We start from the raw sequence: 23,587 nt of genomic DNA, 5'->3' as shown, positions 1-23,587 counted from the left end.
GGAAAGCATTTGCTGTCACCTGGGATAAAGATTTATATTATATATATATATTATTAGAGGTTTACTATGGGAGGGGGCCTGTAGAGAAATATAAATCAGCTAGGTTAAAAATGAAAGGCTTTTTGCAGCCGGACCAGATTTTAAAATGACCCGTTTCTTTTATACCTGTGAAGGAAGACGATCAGATGCTCCATCCTTCCTCAGGTTGTGTTCAGCTCACAGTTAATATCCGTAAGTGCCCGCAGCGTAAAAATAGAAACGTTTGAAGGAGGAGAGGCCGTGCCCCGGTGGAAGACATTGTTTGAGTAATTACATTGTCAGTCACGTTTCATCACGTGGAGGAACACAAAGTGTGTGTGTGTGTGTGTGCATGTTTGGCAGGCCGTGTCTTGGTGGGCAGGAGACCTGAGTGGAGCTAATTCTGCCACTGTGTGGGCGGCCATGTGTCAGCGTGAAGTACCGTTATGTTGAGTAGGTGCTGTGTGCGTTTGTGTGAAGAAAATGTGCTAAGTAGTCAGTTTTGTTTATATATGCACATATGAAATGCGTGCTATACTTGTAAGGATAGTAAATGATTCAAACCCTTTAAACCTAAGCATTGATGACAGTCACAGTCAGTGTAATATAGTAATAATCATTTATTATAACACTGTTGTAATAATGGCAGTGTGACTTTAATAATGTGCCATTATGGGAAAGCTAGTGACACATTTATACCCAGATGAACTGATGAAAGGAAAGATTTTGGAAGGGAAGAAGTTTAATGTGCAACAGAGCAAATGAGCTCAAAGTTTGCCTGAAGGTGCTGTAGAGATTAATTGAAATGCGTATCATAAAAAAGTGGTTAATAAGAATAAATGGTCTAAGGCAGTGTATACAAAACCAATAAACAGATGGGGTTGTTAACAAGAGTTTCAGTATTATAAGCATTGAAACTGCAGAATTCTGGAAAGCCAAAAACCCCCAAGAAAAAACAGCCTTCTTTCAGCAAGTCTTGTCTCTGTCATAAGCTCCTCCCACCAGCGTAAGCACACGCATCTGTGTCATACGTGTGAAAAACGCAAAGGCAAAAGTCAACACACAAGAGCAGTACTTACTCCTCTGTTTAATTTTTTTAATTATCAAGCGCCACCGATCGTTACACAATCTCACATGAAAGAAAAAGAAAAGACAAAAACATCACAAGCCACGTCTTCTACACTCCAAAGAGGGCGAGGCATTTCTAGTTTCCTCTCAGATGACCTCAGTTATAAAGGATCAGTTATGTTTCTCAAAAAAATGAAAGAAAAATCACATGGTTCAAAGTGTTTTCTCTAGCTGCCTGCGTGTGTTTCCTCCCACAACCTAAACATATGCATCTTAAGTTAGCTGGTGATTCTAAATTGACTGCAGCTGTGGGAGTTAGGGTTGGGTACTCTTTACATTTTGAACCCATAGTGGCAGCATGAATTGGCTTCTATGCTCGGCGGTAACTTTTTAGTGCTTATTTTGAAATAATAAATGTACATTTTTGTCTTACAAAGCAAGTCCATACTTCTCGACTGAAACATTTTATTTATTGACAACATTTGTTCGCTCTGACAATGTCTGACGTTGACGTTGCTATCAGTGTTTGCATACAAAGGTCTTTGATATAGTTCCTCAGATAGCGTGTTGCTTTCCCGTCAATACAATGCTGGTAAGAAATTTCAATACAGCCAGAGGAAGAATGCTGAGTTTAAATGTCAAACAATAAAGTGGAGGGAAAAAAGGCCAGTTTCTCTGACGACAGCTGATCCAACTTCCTAATTAATTACCTACTGCGATATTGACAAAGTGCCCAGAAAATGTTTCATTATCATCTATGGGTTAACTTCTCATATGTTGATGGCCAATATGCTAAAGTTAGTTGGAAACTTATGAGGCTATAAAATAGGTGGACTGGCAACAGGCCTACACCCTGATTATTACTGTGTTACAGTTGGAATGGTCTCCCTCTCTGAAGTGTATTTAAGATAACTTTGGGATGTTTTTATATTTAAGGAAACCAAGTAGCACAATCATTTTAATATCAACAAAAGTCCTTACATGCACTGACAAAAAGTGTGGCTGAATATGAAGGAGATCATTAATATGCCATCTATCCTTCGTATGTCCCAGATGCAAACTTTGCACAGTGTCACAAAGATTAATAGAGGAAGTGTTGTTTGCAAGCTGCTTGTTATTCAACAGTTGATTATCATACACGGTGTATGTTGTGTTCGCATGCATAAGAGGAAGTGTTGTCAGACAGGTTTTGTAACAAACACAGAGCACAGTCAAACTTATTTAGAAGAGAGAATAAAGGGTAACAGGTTTTTAGAGTTTATTCTAGTTGTGTGTGCTTATGTTTTTTCTGTGCTTCTGATGATTTGTCAATCATTTGCAGATTGACTTCCTATCTGTCTGAGCTGCTTCACATTCACACACCTGTAACAACTCTGAGGTCATGTAACCAGTTGCTCTAACACATTCCTCAAATGAGATTAAAACAGAGAGGTGATCAAAATATAAATGTTTGCACTAAATATATGGAATGATCTAACTCTGCACATCTGCTTGGCTCAGATTTTAAATCCTATTTTATTTTAATAAATTTTTGTCTTTTAATGTTGTGTATTGTGTTCTGTTTTCCTGGATTTTAGTGTTAAGTTGAATTGGCCTATATTTTGCTGTTTTAAATGTGCTGTATAAACAAATTTGACCTTGACTATGGCTTGTAAATCAGTAACTATTTTAAAGCCTTTTATATCCTTATCACGCTGAAAAGGAGTGGATAGTTGGTAAAGAATATAGTGGATGGGAGGAAAAAAAGAACACAATCATTATAAAAATCCTTAAATCAAGTCTTAATTCTCAAACAGCTCTGTGTAGAAATGAGACTATGACTAAAACTTAAAGGTGCAGAAGTCTGATTGGTCAGGAAGCCTTTGAATGTGCAGACAAACACACACATACGAGAACTCATCTCCTTCTTAATGCTGCCCTAGAAGCCACGAGAGTCCATTTGAGAATTAATAGGTTGACATTATGCATTCTCCGGCCTCTCAGACTAAACAGTCAGTTTGCCACAGTGAAGTGTTCCCACTTAAAGACACTCGGAACATATTTAGCATGTCTGCAATGATAGGAAAATACTCAGCTTATTTATTACAGACACATAAGTACCATCTGTGAGGCCTGGTTTACCTCTCGCAGCTTTTTCTGTCTGCATTTTGAAGTCATGCATTACCTGCAAGTGGTTACTGTGTGATCATTTCACGCTAGTGGACATGCTTTTTGTCATTTTAAAAGTAGAAATGTGAGCTTTTGATTGTGGATTGTAGCGCACGGCTAGTTTCCAGGGGGACGAATGTTGACGACACACTTTAAAAAAAATGGAAAAACAACGTCACCTTCTGCTGCTGTAAATCAGTTGTAACATTCATCATTCCATGGAGCAGATATCTAACTTAATTCTTTGTAATTTGGTTATCGGCATATGTATGAAGTGTGTGCCAATCACACAATTCATACCATTTATAGCTCTTTCTCAATTTCCATTTTAGACCGTCTTCCTGTATAAGAAGCTGTGAGCGTTGTGTAGATGTTATATCCATGTCTTCGTAAGTGCTCTGCAGGGTGGGGGATGTACTGTGATGAACAAATAATTTCTTTGCACTTGCACTCAGTGGAAAAGGAGCTCTGCTGTGCTTCTTTGATCAAAGCTGTGAGTCGGGGTGGTGCAGCTCTGGTGGGTGTTTCTGTGTCTGAAAAGGGGAAGAAAACTGCAGGCATTAGCTTGGCTTCATGTTGATATATTTCTGTCTGTTTAATGGCTGTATCTCCTGTCTTTTTGCTGTTTCTTGGGTTTCTGTTCTAATTTTCTGTTTTTTGTAAGGCCAGCTTTGATATTAGAGTGCAGGGGAAAGGGAAATGAGTTAGCATTTTGCATTTCCCCTTTCCTTCATATCTTGTTTGGTTTTCTTGTGTGTAGTTTTCTTGTATACTTTTAGGAATGCTTAAAATAACATCTGGTTTTAACAAAGCCTTTTAATAGTTTCATTGCCCCCACTTGTGAAACTATTCCATGTCCCTGATATGGCAGCTGGTCAAAAAGTACAGCCTGAAATGTTTAGATGTTTAAAAACGTCAGATGGTAAAGTTTTATTATGATGATACGTTTGTGGAAGCAAACAAGAGTTAAGAGATTGTGAATGATGAGCTTACACTCACCAGCTACTTTATTACATACATCTATTTAGTTGCATGTTAAAACATGATTTATCAGCAAATCAAGTCCATGCATTTGTGGATCTAGGTATGGTTAGGATGACCTGCTCAACGTCACACTGAGTATCAGAAAGGAGAGGAAAGGAGATTTGAGTCACTGAATGTGGCATGGATGTTGCTGCCAGCTGGGCTAGTGCGAGTTTTTCAGAAGCTACTGATCTGTTGGGATTGGATTTTCCTGCACAATCATCCCGAAATAATAAAAAATATATATATATCTAGTGATTTTTAGAGAGGTTTGGATAGATTGCTTCAAGCAAGGTTTGGACCTTGAAGCAGATGGACTACAGCAGCAGAAGACCACACTGGGTGCCACGCCCGCAAACTAAGAACAGAAAACTACAATTCACAATGACCTCATCAAAATGGACAATGGGAAATTGGAAAAACGTTGTCTGGTTCTGATGAGTCATGATTTGTCCTGAGACATTTGGACGAGGATCAGAATTTGGCATAAATAACATGGGAAAAAAGATGATTCTGATGACAGCATGAAACCATCCTGCTTGGTATGAACAACTATGGGTGGTGCTTTGAGTAGAGGATGTTTGGGATGTGGTGAAACAGGAGATTTTCATCATGGTTATGTAGCCAACAAATCTGCAGCAACAGTGTGATGCTACCATCTCAATGTGAACCAAAATCTCTAAGAAATGTTGCCAGTAACTTGTTGAATCTGTACCACAAAGAATCAAAGCATCTCTGAAAGCAAAAGTGGCTCCTAACCAGTACTAGCAAGGTGTACCTAATGAAATGATTGAGTATAATTTATTTGGCCACAGCAGTGTCAAGATCTTCTCATGATGTTACAGGAAAATAAAATGCCAGCAGCATGTAATCTCCCTGATAGTTGCCAATCACTCTCTTATTGATCCCCCTTTTCCTGCCAATAATCAGTGTGATTCACTACTCTGACGTCCCTCCAAGCATATTTGAGAATTAACTGCCAAAAGAGCAGCGAGGAGATGTAAATCCTGCTGACAAGCCATTTCCTGCAGCACAATTGTTAAATCCATTAGGAAATGATAGTGTTTCTGTTGATGTGGACAAATGTGCTTGACTAAGCTCTTTTTAAAGTGCAAATATTGTTATGGTGGTGATTTATAGCGGGCTCTATGTTGTTACAGATGTCTGCTCCTGAGTGCACGTACAGGTTTCTAGAGATAGAAAGTTTGAACATGAATTCTAATTCAAGTATGTATAAAGGTTTAAAATAAACAGCTGTGGTATATTTAGAAGCAATAAAACCCTACGTGATGACACGTTCTCTGATATTTTAAGGGCGGATAACAAAATCGACTGCAGATGGTGATTTGTTTCATGATTGCATTGAGTGAATTGATTTGTCCATTAAAGGTATTGAATGTCTTTGCCAACAAAGAATCCCACCCCAGGGTACTGTAATATCTAAACTGAGTAACAAAGGCATTCACATTCATCATGCATTAGCACATATTACTGAGCATATTCAACTTCCTGTTCTGCTTGGTCACCATGCATTTAGTGCCCATGTTGTATCTCTGTGTTAGGGCTGAACGATATATCGCATTTGCGATAATATCGCGACATGATCAAGTGCAATTTTCTAACCGCAAAGGCTGCGATTATACTCTGGACATGTCCAAATTCATGGGCTGCATCCTCCTGAGGCCGCATTTGTAGACCGATTACGTCACAGCGACGTGCCGAAGGCTGTCCAAATTACTATCATATCCCAGAATTCATAGCGCGGCCCAGCCAAACTCCAGTTTCCAGCAATGGCGGCCGCTACTAAGTTTTAAAATTACTCATACTAATCTTTCTGGGTCACAAAATAAACTTTTAACATATTTTCAGGCGAGAAAGTAGTTGTGTAAACATCAAATATCTGCTCGGTTTATCAAGATATCCCATATTTGCAAAAGTGCTTCGACGTTTTCAGAGGCGTCTGCTACCCACCAGCTCGACAGCTAGCCGGGAGCTCGAGGGTTACTGATGCGGCCGAGAACGGCACAACTCCCGGCACATCATTTTCAGATCACCGCGGAGTTTCGCTGCTCGGGTTAAACGTAATATATAAGTCACTTAGACAACCTAAAAATGTTATTGTTGGGCTTTTTTCAGTGTTTTGTTTGTTCGTGAGTAAATCGGTTTGGCTGAGATTAAAGTTATTAGATTAGATAAAATAAAACTTTATTAATCCCCCGGGTGGGTTCCTCCTTGGTTTTCACACAGCTGACTAAACGTCAAACAGAAAACTTATTAAACAGAAGTATGAGACAGTCGAGAATTTACACCAGTGTCTGGTTATATTTTAGATAGCAAGAAGCAGACGGCCGAGTTTATTAAACTCCACCGAGACAGCGGTGACGCTAATCAGAAGGCTAGACCGTCCAATTTCACGCCTTTAAATTTTAAAGGCGTGTTTGTGTGTGTGTTTATACAATTGCTATTATGTTTGCACTTTATGTGTAATGTTACTGACTGCAGAGATCAGTAAGATGTGTGTATTTTTTATTTATTAGTTTTATTTATTTAATATTATTTTTTAATTGAATGACTGTCTAGTAGTTCACAGATGTCGAAAAACTGAGTGTGGTAAAGCCACTGATTTTTTTTATGTATATTTCTGCAATCTGCACATTGTACTGACTTTCATTTTAACGTTTACACCAGGGTTCCTTGTCAGCACTTTATGCTCAGATGTTTGTAAGCTAAAAATAAACTATTGTGTATGTTCAAATATACTGTTGTGATTGAAGAAGTTAAATAAAAATGTCAGTCAATTCATGCATCACCTCATGTCATCATAACAGAGGTCTGTCTTCCAGGAAAGAACAGTTTAAAATTAATGTAATATAGTATTGGCCATACTATATGATGTATTGCTTGTCTTTGTTTAATAATACAGAAGACAAAGACCTTAAAAAATAATCGCATATCGCATCGCAATCGCAATATTGGGGCAAAAAATCGCAATTAGATTATTTTCCATAATCGTTCAGCCCTACTCTGTGTGAGCCTTATTCTCATAAATTTCTTTCAGCACCTTCCAATCTGTTTTTTCCAGGACACATTTTTCTTTCTTTTTTCTTTTTTAATCATGATGTTGGGTGTCTTTTGAAGCCCTACAGTTTCATTTATCAACTGGAAAGTGACAAAAGCCCACATAACAGATTGTGAGCCATATGCACAGCCTGCATTTTAGATACTAAGGTACTGTAAAATATTGTTCATGAATCAAGTTTGATACTAGTTGGAAATTAGATTTACTGTCTTAGATTTTACTGCAGCCAAACTAATCATCTTTTCATTTGGTCGGTGGGCTGCTGCAGCCTCTTGCGTCCAAAGGCGAAAAGGTCTCTGTGGGCCAAGACTCTGGCCCTGCAGGTCGGTATCGGCTTATCAGCAGAGAGAGCCCACGAAAGCCCGGACTTTGCTTTCTGGCGCCATTCATCATATCAAAAGTCTGCAATGTGGTTTAGCTGGACAAGCGAAGACTGCCTGGAGGGGGTCAACAGTGAATGCCTCCATTCTGCTGACTGCACAGGGGATAAGACTTGATACACTGCTGTGAGCTCAACATGCAGCGCGTGAGGCCGACGAAGACAGCCCTGGATATAAAGTGATGCAGGCAGATTGTTCCCTGGATGGCTGCGGTCGGCATAAATCTCCAGCCCTCCTGATGGAAGGGGACAAGACTGTGAGCAAGGATCAATTTTCAGACGGCAGCGTTCCCCGTGTGCTCGCTGGAGCTGAGAGGGTTCATGGGGAAAAATGCATCCTGTGAAGGATGGAGAAGTTAGCAGCTCAAGCAGCTAATGAGTTAGGAAATTATGATATATGCACTGTTAAAGCAGTGGTTTTTGAATACGCTGCTCCAGTTTATCTCAAGATTTTAAATCAGCCTTCGCGTCAGTGTGCTTTGCTTGTTACGTCACACACATGCTTGTTTTGCTTTCAAGGGAAACTTTGTCATGACTCACCTGAAGTGCGAGTATTTTAATATCTTTTTAAGGCAGCTTGTAAAACATTACATTATTCAGCATCCCTCATTTCATTTGTTAGTTAGAGCTTGACCTGGTGTCCGTGCCTCCAGCCATAAACTCAAACTGCTTTGTTTTGAGCTCTTTTAGATTAATGAACAGATGCAGGCAGCATGAAAAAAGCCTAAAATGCATCCAGGAAGGAGGGTTGCCATTCACTGTCCATCAGGGTCTCAACAAAAAGGTGCTCTTTGCATTCATTTGCTGCTTTTATGCATTCATACACCCCCACCCCCCTCCTTCTGTTGCCCCCTCTGACATGCTTGTATTAGTCACGACCCACCTCCTTGAAAGCTGGGAACCAATCAGAATGACCATGATGCAAATGGAAGAAAGAGGCTGGAAATATATGGAAAACCCAGTTTCCCAGTGTAGCTGCAGAGATGTGACAGAAAAACAACAATGAAAATCTGATTTGTGCAACACTTGCTGGCCTCACTGTTTCTATCAACATTTTTGTCAATAAAAATAACCCCTCAAGCAAAAAAAAAAAATCAATAGATTACTTCATGACTTGACCAACTTTATTTAGTTTAAACAGGCACAGTTTTGAGTTCACTGGACTCATGTGTGAGTCATGTTTCAAACGTAATGTTTAGTCAGTTGACAAAGATTGATTCGCAGCATTTCTGTTTGCGTGTCGCACAGTTTGAATGACTTTCTGCTTAACTAGGAGCCAGCATATGTTTGAGGATCACACATCAATAGGGTGTAATGATAAATGGAAAGCAGTGTCTGTTCAGCAGATGTTGGTTTATTGTGGTAATGAACATTTTTTTTTTTTTTTTTCTTTAGTCATTAGAGAAATGATCCTTTGGTGTTCTGCGCTAATATATCATAGATCTGATATGAGAGCTAGCATCTCATCTCAGCTTTTCCTAATCATCTAAAAGGCCTGCATAGTCCTAGGAAACTGATGGTTATGTTCTTTTCTTTATACCTTTTTATCCTTTATTTAGGTGAGTAGTGAAAGCTGGGAAAGACATGCAGTTAATGGCCTCAGGGTGGATTTGAACCCGGGTTTCTGCAAATGCTTAAAAAAAACTGATCACGAGCTTAACCTGATGGGCAACAATGGGGGCTCATATTTTCACCTTTTTAATTAAATAATGATGCAGATACATTGGTAAAGGAAGTTGATGCGTTTCCATTAAACTGTGGGGGATACAGATTCATAACAGGTAATAAGAATATAACCTGTTATGAAGAAAATAGGAAACGGTGCCAGTGTTTGAAACATGAAGTAAACAGCTTTTCTGAGACACCCAAAAGACACATGTGACATGGAATGGATAGATGGCGCCTTAAAGTTCTATTTAAGATTCATATAGAGAAAAAATTTCCAAACCTTCCTAGCCCCACGTGGAAAAATAATTGCACCCCTTTGCGAAGTCATGAATTATCTGCTGAGACCTGTTAAGTCAAAACTTGTTACAATGGTAGATGTTTATATAAAATGGCCAAAGTTTCCAATAAAGCGTCAGTGAGTGTATGTACAAGTAATCAATATGAACCCAACGCTCAGGCTTCAGACAGTTCCACGTTTAAAAAAAAGTTTTTTTTTGTCCTGATCTGCATGATGTCACAAAGAGGGGATATCATCAGAGACACCATGATAATTCAACATTTCCATGATGCTTAACTCACAATGCATTGGTAAGTTCTCAGTCTCTTCTTCTCATGTCACTTGTTTTTATTGCTGCAAAAGGGGAGCGTGGCGCAGACAGCCTGATAAATATTTTTCGTTAAAAATGTTGCATGCACCTTAAAAACTGAACTCTTCGCATTGCAGTCTAGTCCAAGTTACTTGGATACAAATACCTGTTGACTGCTGTACTGTTACAAGTGTTTTGAATGTGAGACAGCAGTCAGAGTCTTCTGTGACATAAGAGTTCTTGTAGATTTGGGTACAGCGGTGTCATTTAAAAAACGTTGTGTCATACCTGCACTCCAGTACCTAACCAGTACCAGCAGCCCATAAAGTTTGTGATGGATTCTGTTATTTTCTTTGCTCACTCTGAAATGGGCAGTAACTTGGTAATCAGCTCTCTTCTTTGCTCAATCTTTGTTTAAAAATCCAGAATAAGTCCATATGTTTGATTTGCACATGGGCGGCACTTTCCTCGAGTTCTTCCTCTGATGCATTCATCTGGGTTTTACCGGTTTCCTCCCACATGCTGACTGTCACTTCTTTTGGCCTCACTAGAAATGTTGTTGTACGCCGTACAGTGACAAATAAAGGCACTCTGTTCTAAAAGCACAAAAACAGAGCAGCCGAAAGTAGCTTTTATCCCTGATCATTAAAATCCAGCTGATGTTCAAACTTTCTGTTTGCAAGGGCAGCCAGTCTGATGAAAGATTGCTTGAAAGGAGAGTGGACTGGGAACGGGAGCTAAAACTGAGATAAACTTGATGGCGATGTGCCACAGCCCAATGTAGGATGAAATCAGATTATTTTGAACTGCAGATCATGCAGATCTACTCTAGTTGAGTCCATTAATACAAATATGGAGCTGGAAATGAGCATAATAGGTCCACTTAGGTTTGCTGATCAATACTGCAGCTCCAGTAATGGTGCATGGAGAGTTTTATGTTTAGTTTTTTTTAATATACAGGTTGAATCTCAGGGAAAGGAGGATGATACAGGGCGCCTCTGAACATGAACACAAGACAAAGACAACCGCTATTGCCTCAGGCCTCTGTGCAAAAACATGAAAAGGTCAGCCATAGCCACCCAGTGCCATTGTGGTCTGTGCTGAACTGCAGAACCAGAACAAAGTGTTAAGCAGAGCCGACGGACCAGCTTCTTGAATGTCATACGCGATCCTTTCCGGCCACAGGAAATGAAATGTCTCTGCCTCTGTTTGCCTGACTGGCTTTGCATCTTCCAGCCAGCGATGAGGGATTCAATTACCCAGTGATTGAATGCGATTCATTAATCACAAAGGAGAAAATGTGGGGTTTAATTTCCACGCCTCGGGCTGTGGGTTCTGCACAAGATGACCGCGCTAATTGCTACCATGAGTAATTTGGAATCAAGCTTGCCGGCTTGATGGTGCTGAAAGCAGGCGTTAATGTAAATGAAGGGCTGTTCTTTTTATTTTTTTAAATTTTTTGTTCACGAGTGCTGCCTGAAGAGAGATGTGGTGAATAATATCCTGCAGGCATCATTACATGGGAGGTGAGATATGTTAAGGGTGTTGAGTGTTATTACGGCAGCTCTCTTTTTGCTCCATTTCACATACATTCATGTCCCCCGCCTTGTTTTCCTATTCTCTTCCACATCCTGCACAAAGTTTGTGCAGCAGGAATATATAAAAAAAGTTTTTACCAGTAAACAAGATAATGAGAGCATAAAACAAAATGATGATGATAACGGTCACGGTGCTTCTTCCATTTCCCGTTCCCCGGTCTTTTCCCTGGTTCATTACTTTCTTAACTTCATTCTCTCTCTCTGCCTTTTCCTCCTGTGCAGGTATTTTGTGTTGGATCCAGAGCTGGGACAGCTGCAGTACTTTGTCAATGAGCAGGGGAAGAGCCAGAAGCCCCGTGGCTCGCTGCCTCTGATCGGCGCCTCGGTGACAACAAGCGACGAGGCTCCGCACATGTTCATCGTAAACGCCGTCAATGGAGAGCTGTATAAACTCAGAGGTATGTCCTCGCGCTGGCCTCAGGCTGCCCGTATACGGCAGAGAACAAACAGTGAGAGGGTGTGTGTGTGTTTTACTTTGGATTCCTGTGAAGTGCGGTGTAGATACTAGCAGCGGCGGGATGAATAGCGGCTTATAGATGGCTCATAAATTCGAGCTGCAGTGTTTTTCTTTAAAGAGCAAAGACTTTCGAGGACATTTTTCTGCTTATTTGATTTGTATTACTTCATTGTTTTGGTTCAAGCCTGAGCATTTTATTTTTAGCAACACTAGATAGATGACCTCCTGAACACTACCTGCTCACGTCCACACAGAGAGATGAGTAGTCAGTGGAAATAACTGCATTTATCAGTGAGTCAGATCTGATCTGAATCAGTGTTTCATTCAGTAGTTGTAAGAGGTCAAGAAACAGATAAGAGACGAGGAATCTTGGATTTACATTCGCGACGTGACAAAAACCATGACATGAAATAAGAGCGATGTGTTTATTTAGCACTAGAACTGCCATGGATTCCTGTGGGCTGGTGGCTTTTTGACTCAATCCTGCAACAACAGCAGTTGTGTGCAAAGAAGTAAGTTCTTCAAGAAGTTAATTTGTGAATTAAAACAAAACAAAAAAAAAAGCTTTTTATACTTTGAAAAATTGGGGTTTTAGTTTTTAGTTCTAGTTTAACAAAACATTTATATCTTTTCATTACAGAATATAAAGTTAAAGTGTGTACTGGAATTCACTAATAAATAAAGATTATACCGAGCAACACAATAATAGATCTAAATCATTTAATTATTGTAGAAGAAAAACAGAGTTAAAAATGAGTTTTGGATAATGGGCTGTATTAGTTTAGCTAAAATAAAGAAGGTATAAAAAATAAAAAACAAAGTGCTCTCTGTGACACAGATTGAACAGGTCATTGCCCACAGTTGGCTAAAGAAAAAGAAAGATACACTGTGCACTAAATCAGTTATTGTAAAAGTACAACACAACATCCTCATCTGCCTCCGCCCACCAGACTCTGCTCTGCTCCCCAGGCATGAAACATGTCTGATTCAGCTGTTCTGCTCTGGATTTCACTCTTTATTTGCTCTGATTAATTCCCCGCATGCTGGGCTTTCTGCTCGGTTCAGCTACAGTTCTCCACGCGCTCCATCACACACTCCTCCGCTCTGACCTGGCTCAACATCCCAGGCATGACCCTTTCAGCGCGGCGGTAATTATTCATCATTTATCCAACTACAGTTCCCTATATATTTATTTATCAATATCATCTAGCTATATCTGGCTCATGTTAAAGCTGCCATCACATCACAATGTGTCCAAACAAGTGCGTTGCTAGGCAACCCGGCATTCTGCAATTGCTGTTTTACATGAATTTCTATTGGGTCAGAATGACACCCGATGTCTAAGTTGTCATAATTCTTTTTTCTTTTTTATCCCACACACTCCAAAGTTCATTATATGATCAATAAACCCGTTTTAGGGAAAGTCGTGAGATGGCAGAGTTTTAATTTAACAGAGTTACATATGTTTTAAAATGCCAAGAGATCAGAATGACCCTCAGTTCTAGTGTTGGTAAGTAAAGTAAACAGTTTCAGTTCCATTATTTATTGATTCATTTCATCGATAGCAGTGCTGTCTACAGAAGTTCCAGTATGACCTGATGTTGCTTTTTTCTCAGACTTTTTACTAAATCTGTTCAACACTTAAGACTAGAAATTATATAAGTCTTTAGTTGATTGTCTAGAAACTATATAAGTGTGAAGTCATGAACAGATTTGGACACAATAAATCATTTAAAGTCTTTAGACTTTGATGGACATTTATTTAGTCCGTATTAATTTGGTGTCATCCACATGGACATTGAGCTTTGTGGATAATAAAACACAACATTGCCATTTTATATCAATTCAATTAAATGTAGTTCAGTTTTCTTTATATAGTGCCAAATCACAACAACTGTCACTCCCTTTTCGATTATAAAGACTTGACCCTAAAATAATCGAGATAAAAATCCCAGAGATTAGGATGACACCCCTATAAGCATGGTCTTGGCGACAGTGGGAAGGAAAAACTCTCTTAATAGGAAGAAACCTCTCGCAGACATCTGCAGTGACCAGTTTGGGTTGAAGGGAAAGAGTTTCAATTTGTTAAGTTACTTATCATTCATTTATTTACAGTCAATAGGTGACTCACTCTCATTCTTAGAGTGCACTCTGTTATTTACACTGTAAACATATAATAATGGTGTCAGACACCTCTGGAAAGTGCTGTGGATATTAAAAACGACTGTCCACAGTAGGGGTGGGTGATATGGCCTCAAAAAAAAATTACGTCACGGTATTTCAAGGAAATATACAGAAAGAACAAGGTTTTACTGGTGATTGCAACAGACAGTAGGATTTCATAGTGGAAACAAAATCCATCTTTCATCAATGAGCTACTGTCACTGATTTACAGACTGCTTAACTGAAAGTATGAATCTTTTGCCACAAGGTGCCACAGCCAGTGTAAGCATAAAAGTAGCCTAGCTTGTGTTTTTCAATGAAACCTTTAAGTAAAAGCAGAAAGTAACCACTTAACATTAGAGTTTAACACAAGCTAAAGTAACCTTGTAACTCTTCAGTTGCACAATGTTGTCACATAATAAAATTGAAACTTTCTTTTCTATTTTCTACCTGGGATGGTAGTATGTTGGGTCAGACTGTGTAAAGTGGATTTCCATCCACCTCGTCACACTGTTCCTGTGATATATTAACGAGTGCTCCAACAATCCTTCACCTACTCTGTCCTCCTTGGGTTCCTTAATAGCTTTTTTTCCCTTTCTGTATTTTTTGCCTCAAGTATATCCTTTCCACCTTAGTTAGTTAGTTAGTTAGTTAGTTAGTTTTCTTGTTCACATTGCAAAATACTATGCTTTATTGGAGATCTTACCTCTGATAACTCCTTAGGTACTAAATAGTTATTACAGGGTGGCACTGCTGCTCTCGCTCTCAGACATGACTGGTCTTGTATTGTTGTGCTGGCTAGGGAGCGTAAACGCGTAGCATTATCATGTCATAGATATTGCTATTGACACTATTTTATCATGGAAACATTTATGTTTTTTATGATTATATCGAGATATGACATGCACAGCCCATAGGATCAAACTTAATAGTGGCTATATAAATAAAAAAAATCAACTTAGGTAAGGGCGGCACGGTGGTTAGCACTGTTGCCGCATAGCAAGAAGGTCCTGAGTTCAATTCCACCATCAGGCCGGGGTCTTTCTGTGTGGAGTTTGCATGTTCTCCCCGTGTCTGCGTGGGTTCCCTCCGGGTACTCCGGCTTCCTCCCACCGTCCAAAGACATGCAGTTTGTGGGGATAGGTTAATTGGATAATCCAAATTGCCACTAGGTGTGAATGTGCGAGTGAATGTGAGTATGAATGGTTGTCTGTCCCTGTGTGTTAGCCCTGCGACAGACTGGCGACCTGTCCAGGGTGTACCCCGCCTCTCGCCCTATGACAGCTGGGATTGGCTCCAGCACCCCCCGCGACCCTGAAAAGGATAAGCGGTAGCGAATGGATGGATGAATAGATGGAACTTAGGTAATCATCATTGTTCATTTTAAATATAATTTAAAACCAATTTTTATTTGAACTGTGATGTTGCATCTATATATAGTCATTATTTTTCATGCAAATAAGTCGGCATGCACGTGTGCCTAATCCAGATAAGAAATTATGTTTCTATGGCCATTCAATAAGTGAATTTACACAAAGGTGAAATGTTTCTTTAAGAAGTATTGCCGCAACATGATCCTTAAGGTGGTTACTGTGCTAAAGGCCTGGGCTTTCAGTGACCTGTATCCACTTAAATAAGAGAGACTCCTTTTTCATTGTTGCTCCACTTGAGCTGCTGGAATGTCCCCTTACAGTCTTGAGGGGGAGGATATCAGAGTAACTTGGCCTATATTCTCTGAATAACTCTGTGATCCAGTGAATCAAGCTAAAAGGAAACAATAATACCACAGTGAAGAAGAAGTTGGACTTTGTAACTCACAGAAGAGGTGTTTCTATTTCCAGTGACTCATTCAGATGCTTGCCAAAAAAACTGCAATCCTGTCTCGACTGGTGCCAACACCCCAAACTAAACAAATGCGTTAGAGGATGGTATTGTTGTTGGGGTCAGCAACAAAGATATCTTTAAAAATGTTTGCTAAATTAAATTATATTTTAAAAATTAGCCACAAAAGAGTAAAATTTGTACTTGCAAAAGCTCACTTTGCTCAACCAGCAGGGCACAAAGTGGCTCAAATTAGCTTTTTAGTAGTCTGTGAAGTTAAGATTGGCTGGTATACTCAGTTCTGGATATTGGTTACCATGGGAACCCCTGAAACCTACTTGGATGCGGGTTGGGGGAACTTTAAGGTTCAGTCGGGAGTCATTTTTCAGTCTTTCTGGTTTAGCTGATAAGCAGTGTATAAGTCCACCAATAGTCCAAGTCCAGAGCTGTAAATGCCACCTTTATTCTCAGGATGATATCTCTTCACAGGATAGCTTTGAACGACTTGCCTTTTCCCTAGCTGCTGTAAGAAGATGCTGGATACACACAATCTGTAGCATTTCTCACACGGCTATACAGTAGCCTGAGAGTTTTCTGCCTCTAAACTGAAGCGGCTTCGTCCTTCCGTTGTCGGATATAAGGACACATGGGCCGCATGTTTTGTTGCTGAGCAAAGGTGAAGAGCGACTTGAATTTAATCATGTCTGAACACTGAGATGAAAAATTAAGCTATTTATCATATGAAGACTCAGAGACGCGAAGCCAATGAAAGGGTCGGGTTTTTGTGAGCTGGGTACAAACTGGCTTATTAGGATGCCTGGCACAGTTTTGATTGTGCAGCTGTATAATTAAAGCACAATGTTTTAAAGCCATCATCAAGAGTTATTGTCTGATTAGTATTTGTAAGACTTGTATGGCTTCTCAGGATGGCCCCTGTTAGCTGTGGACGGTTTTGGCTGTTGTACATATTCAGCATAAATTTCACTGAATGGTAATTGGGTGTTTACTGATTTGCTTCCCTGTGGACAAATTGTTGTTAGTTATTGTTTGATTTAGACCATATGCTAACGAAAAGTGTGTAAAATATGTCAAATGTGTAAAGACTGTTGACTGCATTTAAAAAGTGCACCGGCTGTGCATGACTCCACTCAGAGGATTGTGGAGTATTATTTTGAAACCTCTGATGCAACTTTCCCCCCGTATGAGTTAGTAGACTGTATGATGTTTGTTGCTAAGAACATAAATAAAATGATATCATAATGCCACTTACTTAAAACTTGGATCTCGGATACATACAGGTTGTTGGTGATTGGTTGCTGGCTAAGTGAGTGTGGCACCAGAAACCTCTTTGTGATTGATTGCTGCAGTCGCAGCAAAAAGTTGAGCCTTCAAAAAGTTGAACTGTTTTGAAATGAGTGTTGTGAGCGCAAGGAGGAAAAAAATGCTCTGACCTGAGGATCACAGGCCCCTAATCACACATAACCTTAAGTCTTAATACCGTTTGAATGGGTAAGGAAGTTCATCTGCTATACAACTGAGAGTTGACATAAGACAAATTACATTCATAGGCCAAAAGTGGTTTTTGTACCAGGCTGTAAATGTGTTTAATTTGCTGTTAGGTTTGATGGGTTTATATAGGAGTATGTGCAGAATGGCTCTTGGTAGCAGGGAAAAAATCTAATTGGCCATTGTGATGTTTGGACTGTTAAGATAGAACTGAAGAAGCTTCTCGGATGAGAGGTGAAACGTCTTCAAGCAACTTAAAGAAGTCCAGACGCTTTTCTTTGCAAGCTCCTTTGACCACATGAAAGAGCCTTACATCAACAGCTCAGGCTGGTGATGATGATGATGTAATGATGTTTGGGGGATATCTTCTTCAGGGCTCTTAGTACCCTTAGTGGTGTTTAAGCCACATCCTTTGATGGCTTCTTCCAACAGGATAACGCGCCACATCACAACACTCAAATACTCTCAAACTGTTTTCTTGAACATGTTTTACAGTGTTGTCAAATGACCTCCAAGGTTATCTCGCTCCCAATAGAGCATCTTTGGGATGGGGGTGGAACAGAAGATTCACATCATTGATATTTTTTTCTTTGGCTTTGGTTTAAACTTCTTTGGTGGGTGTTTAAAAACACAGACTACATGATCAGCTTTTCTACTTTCACTGAAGTAAACTTTTACTCTGCTACTCGTCTACGGCGAAGTAAGAAAGGAAAGGATTACATCTGTTGCAGTCCTTTAAGGGTGCGATCATTAAGGAACAAAAATCATTAAAATGTGCCAATAATTGGGGAGCACTCAGTCTTTTGTCTTTATTAACAGCCACTGTTCACTTTCACATAGTAACTTTTATCTCAGAATATGTGTGACTTTTGCCTTAATTGGACGTTCTTACTCTGTTTAAAGATGACATCAAATTCCTCTTTTCTGATCAGCGTAGGAGATTAAAATGAACTGCTTGGTGCAAAAAAAAAAAAAAAAAAAAAAAATCGTGAGGTGCAGTAGTGTGAAGCAAGAAAAAGCAATTGTATCTAAAGTTAGCCTGTAATCACAACAACGTTTCTTTGCATATAATGCACTGGGACTGCTTTAGCAAGAGCAATCATAGGGTTCAAATGTCATTGTGCTGTGCTGATGAGTGAAGGCTGGTTGCTGGTTACTGTAATTGCCTGGCAGCTCTTCCCTCTGTTCTAGGCTTCGTCAGCCCGTCCATTTTCTTGAAAATATATGTTTAAAGTGCCTCGCTCATAATATCTCCCAGCACTTTAATCAAATCTAACTGCTCGTCCAAGCATTAATCCTCAGACTCACCATTATCATAACCAATAACATCTTTCATGACACTGTAATTAAAACATGTGTAATTAGGCGGTGGTGGTGGTGCCATGACTGAGTGGGAAGGAGGTTTCTCTTTCTCTCTCCTTCTCTCTTGATCACCTAGTAATGTTCAGATATCACTCAGCCATCTCTGTGGGCTGGATATTGACTTTTAAATAAGAGCAGACTAGGACGGGTGTCCATTGTTGCTCGTTTTAAATGAGCACACGGTCCAGCTTCTCATTTTCCTGTTAGTCTTCTCACTTTACAGGGCAAACTTTATGTATTCATGAAATGAATTGAGCTGTCAGTGTCATCTCCAAGACAAACCCAGCTAAATTTATTTCAGGATCAGTGTAATCCTCCTCAGTGAGGCAGCTACTCTTATATAAATGCTACACTACTATTTTGCATCCAGTGAGTCAGTCTCTCTCATATTTCTTTATTAAGCGTTTATAATCAGTCATTTTCCAGGCCTTTTGAAGGTCTTTACAAGGTTTTCTTTAGACAGCGGCTGCTTTATCAAACATTTTCAAAGGAATTTTTGGTTTCGTTTTTTTGGATTCCTCCTTCTTTAGTTACACCGATGAAAAATACCAAAGATTTAGTCAGTTTGTTGTTTCACTTTGATTCAGTCTGACCGTTGTAATGGAGCTACAAATATTTACATGAGAATACAACTGATGAACTGAGACTGATTTCCTAATCATTAACTCATTGGTCAATCACTTTCAGCTCAGAAAAAATTATTCATTAAAGCAAAAGCCCATTAGTCTCTGGTTTCTACATGTTACCTCCAACAAGCCAGAATTTTCTTGTATTCTTTTAAAGTGAGAAATTGTCTCAGTGGAAAGGTACCTGTCAAGAAGCCATTGTTAAGGAAGTGAAACAGGGAGAAAAGGCTGAGGCATGTCAGGTTACACAAGAAATGAATGAAAAATCGGTGGCAATAAGTGTGATGAAGTGATGAACACTGTCTACAACCATCTGTAAAATATCTGCTTTATGGTTTAAGGCTGTATTTCAGCCAGTGGCACTCTGGCATTCATAATTCTGTCAGATATTAATCCACAATGCAGTACCATCAGAAAAGGATCTGATTGTCAGCAGCCTAATTTTTCAGCATGTCAACGATCCCACTTTTATTGCAAATGCAGTAAAAGCCTACCTGGATAGAAAAACAGACAGAGCCTGGACCACAACACTATTGAAGCAGTGTGGGATCATCTTGACAGACAACAGAACAAAAGGCAGCAAACATCCAAAAAAGAGCTTTGAATGTCCTTCAAGAGGCCCAGAGAACTGTTCCTGGAGACTACTTAAAAAAATTACAAGGAAAAATGCCAAAGAGAGTTCAGGCTGTGTTGAAGAATAAAGATAGTCATAACAAATATTGACTTCCCAGCTCGTTAGAATCGTACAAACTTTGTTTTTGTTTTTTTATGCTGTTTTTACATGTGTTTTTGGATATGCTTCAATAAATCTCTGCACCTATTTCTTTATGTTAATAAAAAGAAAAGACGAGTGACTCAAGATTTTTGCACAGCACTGTACGTATATCACTTGTGTCAGCATATGCACAGGTGCAAGGCTGGTGCTCAATACCGATGACTAATTACCTAAAATCACAGCTGTGCTTGTGCACATCACAGATAAACATCAGATTTAGGCGCTTGCTCATCTGCGGGTAAGTCGTCCCTTTAGTCAGAGTGAGTGATTTCTGTGGATGATGACAAGAAGAAGAAAGTGGGAAGCTTGTTACCGGATATTTTTTGCAGAAAGACAGCTTGTTACAGGTGTTTTTGACTGAATACTGTGTGCTCCCTGCAGGGGCGAGCAGCCACTCCCAGTGGGAGAACACACATCGAATGCGGCGTTTGTGTGAATGTCTCATTTTCAGAGTTGCCTCTTCACTTAAAGAGACCTTCTGTAGCTGGCAGATGTTGGCAGTGAAAGTGATTGACAAGTGCAAATTGAATTCTTCCTGCACTAAAATAACCCGAACCTCAATAATAACATCTCAACTTAACTTTAAAAAAGAAATCTCAGAAGATTTTTTTTTTTGGTTGTTTTGGGTGATGATGTAATACCGCATTAATCCGATGATAAAATGTGGCCGCCTTGTTTTATTCTCCCTAACAAGGAGAATGCTGCACTCATTTTCCCACTTAAACATCTTCTGATGATTATATTTGTGAAAAATACTCTGGAAACAAAGGGGAGTTGATTTAGGGTCCAGTTTGCTTCAGATGAATGTGTTTGTACAAAGTGATGAAAATTACACTATTCTCAGAAATTCTCAGTGGTGCTGCATTCACTTACACATTTAACAAGCAAACAAAAAAGCTGTGTGAGGAGTTTGAACCCTGCTAACTTTCACTCCAATACAACCAGCCCACTTCTGTTAAACGCAACATTTTCCAGTGTTCCCAAAAACTATCAGGGGATGCTTTTCCCCTGCAGAAAATCACACAGTTTCACTGATGTTTGGCATAAATCCTTTTTTAAGAGAGTACTGAGGACTCTCTTTTTTCCAATCTCCAGTAAATGAGTAGTGGATTAATGGTGCTCACAAAATGCACTGTTTGACTTGAATAATGTTCCTATCACAGTTCCTGAAGTTTTTGGTACAGCAGAGAAATGAGAATTTTAAAAAGAAAGAAAAGGTTCAAGAGTGCCTGAATATCCTTAATTACTTTCTGTAACAGACAAAAGCATTCCAGTGCTGCAAACTGTTAATAAGAAAAGACTTTGATCTGTTTCGTTTTAAGTATAAAAAAAAAAAAAAAAAATGCAGACAGAGAATCCTGTCTTCATAAATGCGGCCGCCATCAGCAATGACGTCATCAGGAACAACGGGACTTTCTAGTATTTGCAATCCTTGTTTGCTTTTAACTTCAGTGTCTGTAAACATCCCTCAAAACTATTTCTGAACAGTTTCTGAAGTTTCATAAGCTGCAAATAAATGATGTCCTGTAAGTCCTCGTTCAGCGAACCTCTCGACTGTGAGGGGAAAACTCTCTGACGGAGGTTTCAGAAAGGAAGATGTTGTTCAAGTTGTGCTCCGTATTAGACAATCCTCCACACTCTTTGTGTTGTACAGCCACAGGAGCGCAAGACTCGCTCAGCCATGATGTATGCAACAGGAAATCCCACCTGCGGCATTATGACACCTGGACTATTTTCACTTGTGATATCTTGTCTAGACCGTACCTAGTGTTGCTTTAAGCTTTGGAATATTTCATTTTAATTTAGCGTTTCACTTTGAGTGCCTTAGTTTTACTTATTTCTTCTTTTTTTTTTTTTACTTTTGAGTTTTTGTTTGGTATCTTTCATATTTATATTTAAGTGAGCATCTGTAACAAAACACTTACACTCCTGGAAGTTATAGAGAAGTTAAGAAATATTCTGATTTTGACTCTGAAAACCCCATTCACAGAGCTACCCACAGCCGGGGGGTGCATCCTTGCCAGTCAGCCAGGCAAGGCAAGTTTATTTATATAGCACAATTCAACAACAAGGTGATTCAAAGTGCTTTACAGAGACATTAAAAAACAAAAACAATAAAAAGCATGATTTAAAATTGATTAAAAAAAACAGTAGATAAAATCAGAACAGTAGATAAAATCAGTAGTTAAAATATAAGTTTTGAAATTTAAGCTTAAAAGTGTGGATTTGGTGTTTTATTCAAATGCAGCTGAGAATAGGTGAGTCTTCAACCTGGGTTTAAATAAACTGAGTGTTTCAGCTGATCTGAGGCTTTCTGGGAGTTTGTTCCAGATATAAGAAGAATAAAAGCTGAATGCAGCTTTTCCGTGTCTGGTTCTGACTCTGGGAACTGATAAAAAACCAGATCCAGATGACCTGAGGGATCTGGAAGGTTCATACTGGGAAGCATCAGAACTTTAAAGTCTATCCTCTGACGGACAGGCAGCCCGTGTAAAGACCTCAGAGCTGGGCTGATGTGGTCCACTTTTTTGGTCTTAGTGAGGACTCGAGCAGCAGAGTTCTGAATGAGCTGTAGTTGTCTGACTGATGTTTTTAGGTAGACCTGTAAAGATGCTGTTACAGTAGTCAAGCCTACTAAAGATGAATGCATGGACTAGTTTTTCCAGGTCCTGTTGAGACATCAGATCTTTTATCCTTGAAATATTCTTGAGGTGATAGTAAGCTGACTTTGTTATTGTCTTAATGTGTTTTTCTAAGTTTAGGTCTGCATCCATCACTACACCCAAATTTCTCGTCTGGTTTGTGGTTTTTAGGTGTATAGATTGAAGTTCTCTGGTGACCTATAATCGTTTTTCTTTGGCACCAAAGACTACTACTTCAGTTTTATTTGTGTTTAGCTGGAGAAAATTGTGGCACAACGAGTCATTAATTTCCTCAATGCATTTACCAAGAGCCTGTACAGGGCCTCGGTCTCCTGGTGACATTGTGATATATATTTGTGTGTCATCTGCATAGCTGTGGTAGTTTATTTTGTTGTTCTTTATAATCTGTGCCAGTGGGAGCATGTAAATGTTAAACAGAAGGGGTCCCAAGATGGAACCTTGGGGAACTCCACATGTGATACTTGTCTGCTCAGATGTGAAGTTACCTATTGATACAAAGTATTTCCTGTTTTCTAAGTATTTTTTGAACCAGTTTAGTACAGTTCCTTAAAGACCTTCCCAGTTCTCCAGTCGTTTGAGTAATATGTTGTGGTCAACTGTATCAAATGCTGCACTGAGATCCAGCAAAACTAAGACTGACATTTTT

At 39.4% G+C, this 23,587-nt stretch overlaps 1 protein-coding gene across 2 annotated transcripts in view; it reads left to right on the top strand.

Moving 5' to 3' along the window:
* Window positions 1–23,587, top strand: part of osbpl10a (oxysterol binding protein-like 10a) — a 98,185-nt gene that overhangs the window by 5,728 nt on the left and 68,870 nt on the right. For both annotated transcript variants that reach the window (XM_082520996.1, XM_082520995.1), the window contains exon 2: window positions 11,791–11,966. In XM_082520996.1, coding sequence (XP_082377122.1) covers window positions 11,791–11,966 — 176 coding nt within the window. The remainder of the gene's footprint in view (window positions 1–11,790; window positions 11,967–23,587) is intronic.

This window comes from Aulonocara stuartgranti (assembly GCF_965226115.1).
Source record: "Aulonocara stuartgranti genome assembly, chromosome: 22".
In the NCBI taxonomy this organism is placed as follows: Eukaryota; Metazoa; Chordata; class Actinopteri; order Cichliformes; family Cichlidae; genus Aulonocara; species Aulonocara stuartgranti.
The sequence above is the reverse complement of the archived record's forward strand: the minus strand, read 5'-3'. Positions and strand labels throughout refer to the sequence as shown.